The sequence below is a fragment of the Phoenix dactylifera genome, chromosome 2 (genome assembly GCF_051530095.1).
Source record: "Phoenix dactylifera cultivar Ajwa chromosome 2, Ajwa_hap1_PhDact_Kaust_v1.1, whole genome shotgun sequence".
Taxonomy (NCBI): Eukaryota; Viridiplantae; Streptophyta; class Magnoliopsida; order Arecales; family Arecaceae; genus Phoenix; species Phoenix dactylifera.
This window is the reverse complement of record NC_143191.1, coordinates 56,297,602-56,303,575: the sequence shown is the minus strand read 5'-3', so window position 1 is coordinate 56,303,575 and position 5,974 is coordinate 56,297,602. Positions and strand designations below refer to the sequence as shown.

The 5,974-nt window shown below is 44.0% G+C and overlaps 1 protein-coding gene across 1 annotated transcript; it reads right to left on the bottom strand.

The window, feature by feature from the left end:
* Positions 1 to 3,138: 3,138 nt before the first annotated feature.
* LOC103723725 (short-chain dehydrogenase reductase 3b-like) lies at positions 3,139 to 4,246 on the bottom strand. The gene is made up of 2 exons (XM_008814742.6): positions 4,109 to 4,246; positions 3,139 to 3,991 (listed from the first exon to the last, which is right to left on the bottom strand). Exons 1-2 carry the CDS (start codon positions 4,120 to 4,122, stop codon positions 3,214 to 3,216), a joined length of 792 nt encoding a protein of 263 aa, XP_008812964.4. The 5' UTR covers positions 4,123 to 4,246; the 3' UTR covers positions 3,139 to 3,213.
* Between the last annotated feature and the right edge of the window lie 1,728 nt (positions 4,247 to 5,974).

The following is a 5,974-nucleotide window of genomic DNA, read 5'->3' as shown; positions in this document are numbered from 1 at the left end:
AGGCTGACCACGGGCCGATCGTGATGCTTGTGATTAGATTTGGATGGATTTGAACCCTTAGCCTGACGAGGACGTCAGAATTTAAATGGGGAAAGTATGTGAGGACCCGTGCGGGCGTGTGTTTAGTCCCATATCAGTTATTCGCTAGGTAGATCTTGGGTACTTATACAGGATTAAGGAACCCAAAAAATACCTTCCGGCTAGCCATTTTGGGTGAAGTCCTGGGTTGTTGCACATCACATTTTAATCCACAACAAGATTGCAAGGACAAATTCTCTTTAGAAAAGTAAAAGTGGCTTTTAGAATCCAAGACATCTCCATCCCCTCCCGGCCTCAATTTAGCTGCTGAAGACTTGAGGTTTAATTTGTTCCAATACTCAAGACTCTTTCATGGGACTTGAGGTTTCATTTATTCCAACATTAAGACGCAGGAGAGTCAGACTGTCATTAGCTTGTATCGAATTATTTTTCACTCCCTCATCTTAAATATACTTCCTCATCCCTCCCAAACACTCTTCCATCCATCCAATCGCTTCCAATTGCTCCCACTTTTCATATATACTCGTTTTGCTCCTAGCGGTTCAGAAAAATCATAAGTCGAACAGATTTCTGGAAGATTTTAGGGAATACAAGCATCTTCCATCAGATGCACGCACATCACAAGCCTATGCACATGCAAAAATAAAAGTAGAATTCTTCCTACAGAATTCTCTCATTTTTATAATATTCCTTGGAGAACAATATGCTATCATATTGGCGGCAAGTTATTGCCCGTCTTATCTTAAAAATGCACTGCTAGCTAGCTAGTATAACTGATGCAAGATTTCTTTGTTGCTTCTCTCCGATTTCGAAGTACTTCAAAACTAGTTTAATAAATCCGATTTACCGATAAAGATACTTGAACCTAGATGCCTCTCTTAAATGTGGATCTCATCCCGTCAAATATTAAGCTAAATTTATACAAAAGTGGATCGAGAAGCAGCAAAATCAAATTTCCATTACCCCATATTACCATTGTCTGCAGCCTTGCCAGAGGTAAGGAAAGATCGTGTAAAAAAGATGCATGCAGGGCCCATTATCTGGATCTATCTCAATAGTCCCGGCATGACTAAACCTGATATAACCTGATCCTGCACTCAGTGTATGGACTACATGCGAGAAATTAGAACACAAAATAAACAAACCGTGAATCTATTCAAAGAAAATTGAAGCGTACCTTGATGGCCTTGAGCAGCCATTGTTGATCACTATAGCGATATTCTGTGGAAGATGAAAGCACAGAGATGGAATGGATCTTCCTCTCCTTCTTCTCCTTTATCCCTATCTTCTCAATGGGATAAGTGCCTCTAGGAACGTAGAAATATTAATGCCTAAGGGTTTCTCTACAGGCAGATATATTTAAGAGTGGAGTGGAGACCCAGCCTAATTAGTAATGTTAATGGGTCCGCCCATTGCAGAGCCCATTAACCAAATAATGCCTACACCAATACTCGCTACACCACATGACTAAGACTATAGAGCCAAAATAACCATAGGATCACAAATTAATTATAAGAACTCTTACTCTGAACAAGCTAACAGTGGACAACAACCTTATTGAGGTTTTTGCAAAAGGTGTAACCCCAGACACCGTAATTCTAATGGCTGCTAGAGCCTCAAGAGCTGAGAAGCCGCTGTATCCAAATATTAACTCGAGGGCAAGTTATCTTCAAGTGGAGGGGACTGATGCAGGACAGATTCCTTCCACGGAACAGAGCCGTGGAACAGGAAAATCGAGCGAGGACATTGCAGTTATAAAGACTTGATTCATTTTCTCCGTGGGGGTGTTTGGATCAATTTTATTCAAGGAGAGATCAATCCCACGCTCAAGGAGAGTTGACTCAGATTAGTTGCTTCTCAATTTTGGTTTAATCAAGCCGGTTTAGAGTTCTTTTTTAATTGCTGAATTTAGTCATGTTTTGTTCTAAATTTAGTTGGGATTAAGAGTCCTTGTTGATTTAGGATTTGCTTTGTGTTGGATCCCATTGTGTAGGTTTAGGGTGAGTGTGTAATCCTCTAAAAGAATTGCTAGAAGAGCCGTGCTCTCCTTCTTGTTATTCTAATATTTTCAGCCGCCATTAAAGAAGGAATGAAAAGCTCTGTTTCTTTGAGCACTGGAATCTCCTGTTTCCTGAATCTTGAACCAGGTTCAACGCAGGAGGTTTGATCATCTTCACCGCTGTTTCCGCTCTGTTTCGAGCCAGCAAGCAGCCACCGTTGAGATCCTAATTTGTCCCTCGATCTGAGCCGCTGTTTCAGTTTGAGGACGTCTGAATCCCAACTTCCACGCTTCCCCGCATCATATTCTCAGTGATGGCATGCCATTTTAGTCCGAAGATACTCCCTATGTTCAGAGGAAGGCCTGGTGGCCCACAATATTGAAGGTTCCACCACCATTTCTTACAATCAGGGAACATGTTTAAGAGTGATCTCTGCATTGAGTCTGCCGGGGTTCCTCTGCCACAATCAAAGATCTAATTTGCAAATATACATCTGAATAGACTGAAGACTTTGTGATTTCATCCCTAAATCTCCTAATGGAAGGAAAATTAACTAGGGGATATGGTCCAGAGTTTTTAAAGAAAGTTGGTTTTCCTGCATTCAGCAAGGGCACTGTTCCTACCAGTGTGAGACATCCTAATATTTCCCCTGTTTTAGGTATTCTGAAAACACCTGCATATGATTATTTATTGCATGCTAAGGCTCCATATGATTTTAGGCATTGAAGTCGGATTGGCACATTAGATTTTTAATTTATCAGGTGCTTTCTGCTTTAGCATACATGCATGGTTTGGGGGTTGCTCATGGAAACATATGCCCCTCCACCATCCAGTTAACCGATTCATGTCGATCATGGCTGAGCATGAGCGATATGTGTCTTCTGAAAGGTCGCCTGAGTTCGAAAGAACCTGCTTGTTCGAGGGCTTGTTGCTGCATGGAGAACTGTCCTTGTGTCTGTGGATTGGCATTCTGATTTCAAGCGGCGGTGGAGAGGTGAATACCTATGCTCTGAAAAGTTACGTTTTATGATCGATGAGCAATTAATTAGCATCAAACAAATAGACTGCTCTGCTCATCACATTCTAATCCACAACAAGATTGTCAAGGGTAAATTCTCTTTAGAAAAGTAAAAGCGGCTTTTAGAATCCAAGACATCTCCATCCCCTCCAGTCCTCAATCTAGCTGTTGAAGACTCGAATTAACGGCCGTGGTTCCTCCATCAACGACTAAATTATGTCCGCTGATGAACACCGACTCGTCGGACGCCAGAAATAACGCTGCCTCGGCAACATGGCTGGTCTTGAGCACCACTCCCTTCAAGTTAGCCATGGCGCAGCAAAGGTCCTCAACCTTACTCAGGCTCATGCCGTTGAGCCCACAAGCCAAGGGTGTGGCCACGCCGAAAGGCGACAGGCAATTCACCCGGATCCCGTGCTGCCCGAGCTCGCCGGCCGCCGCCCGGACCAACCCCAGCACCGCATGCTTCGACGCAGTGTACGCCGCGGGCGCGAGCCCACCCCGGCACGACGCAACGCTCGCAGTACATATTATGGATCCTCGCGTCCCACGAGCCACCATCGCGCGCGCGGAGTGCTTCACGGCCGCCGCCGTACCTCGGACGTTCACCGCCATGACCCGATCAAGCTCGCCCATGTCCGCGTCCAGGATGGGTGTCGCCGTGCCCAGGACTCCGGCATTGCTGAACATGATATCCAGCCGGCCGTGGGTTCGCAAGACGTGGTTCACCGTCTCTTCGACTTGCTTCTCGTCGGTCACGTCGCAGTGCTTGAAGCTACATTTGCCGGGACTGATTGAGGCGGCGACGGCGGTGCCTAACTCGTCTTGGATGTCGGCGATGACGACGGTCGCTCCATTGGAGGCGAAGAGCCTTGCAGCGGCCTCGCCGATGCCGCTTGCCGCCCCGGTGATGATGGCCACCTTCCCTTCCAGCCTGAAGTCAGATTACATGCTTACAAGTCACTTGCAAGTCATGGTTCCAGCATGCTTTGGAATTTGTATTAAAGCCTTTAGAACAAGACGTGTGAAGTTAAAGAGTGCGAATTCTCACCTTGGCTTAGACATTGGTTGGATGAAATCCCCAGAGCTCCTCTTGGATGTGAAACACTGAAGCTATGAGGAAAGATGGGTGCCCCCTTCTCTTTTGTAGACCAACCACACACACATACAGTGAGATGTTAAACTAATGAGATTTTAATGCATAGGGATGCTACGAGGCTGGGGAGTGCCCACGAAGTCTGAGACAGAAGTATCGAGAAATGGGATCGCATGCATTTTGTATACCAATTTGGACGGCTTGAGAGGTGGTGCCGTGTCATCACCCCAAAAAAAATCTGTGGGTGTGAACTTGCTGTAGCATCTAAGACACCGAACCATAGTCACAAATGGGTCAGCAATCGACACGTCGTCCTTTGATGGAGGACCCACATTACACTCTAATTAGATACTACCATGAGTTTGCTCGTTATCATGATGGGCCTTGTAGATGGCACACCTGATCCACGCCTCCGCTGCTAACGGACAGAGCTGCAACTGCTCTTATGCTCCCTGTCTTCTCTCTCTCTCTAAAATCCCTTCCATTTGTTTCATAATCGTACATTTCTTCTATATATAAGGCAAGGTCAACTGAGCCCGAGTGAAGAGAAGTTGGCAGAAGTATTTAAAATTAGAGTTTTCCAACATGAAATGAGAAAAATATGCTGTCTATAAAACCTTTTCTTCATCAAACGGCATTCCTCCTCTCATGTCTCATGTATTATTACAAACTTAGGAGTACACTTGTATTCTCTTAATAGTTAAAGTTCCAAGAAGATTTTCACAGATACACTATGATTTCAATTGATTCATGTCCTCGTGGTTACAGTGGAACATTGCCAATGCCACCATCAACAGGCCATGGTTTAAGAAAGGCGTCACATCTCACTCCAATAATTGTCATCAAGAGGGTATATATATATGTAGCAATGGGCTCGTACTTCATGATGACCATCTATTTTTTAAAGCACTCTTGCGACTTGTGCACATGGAGTCACGTCGACCGAGGTGGAGAGAACGTATGAAATCCTGACAAATTTGATCTAAATAAGTCTACATCAAAAGAAACAAGCACTATGATAGCCTTAAAATCTTTTGGTATAGCCATCTGAGAATGGCAGGGTCCAAGACGTTCCTATCCTCGGATGCATTACGACATTTAAAGCACCACCACCTCTTCGTTGGTGTGATTTGGACTTGGTGGTGGAGCCCCCCACACGCACCACTGCATCATGACACTTGGCATGGCTGCAGTGGTGGATGCTACAAGCCATCAAAGAAGTGATAGCCAAATGAATTTTTCCCAGCTCTGAAACTATATAGTAACTTTCATTTACCGGCTTATATAATATCTAGTAGCCTTGCAACTTTTTCATGCCTTTTGAGTCAATCGATCGTGACCATTTTGCAGCAAAATTTAAGATGAAGCCTATCTTTTCCTTGAAGAGTTGGAGATGAAATGGTTTAGTATATCTTTCCAATTTCCATATGGTTCCACCTAAATCTTCATCTGGTCATATGTTATATCAGCATACTCACTCGCCATTCTATTCTCATATTATTGTCTTCTAATTTCAAATCTCCGAGATTGATGTATCTCAATGCACCCTAAGGCTCGAGCATGCTGGTTCAAACACTTCTTTGTGATGGTAGGCACTGGATAAAGAGAATTCCTTCCACAATATTTAGGATTTTCTTTTTGCAAAACTCATGGAAGGTGACATAATTTAGCAGCTGGACCTGCTCTTTAAGAAAAATGTAGCAGTTCTGCTAGATGCTAATTTTTCTGGTGTATGTGTGCATCTGCAATTTGTCAAGAATTTGCCTTGGTTCCCCGTGTGTGCATTGGCATTTCGGAGTTGTATACTTGAATTTTTTTCTT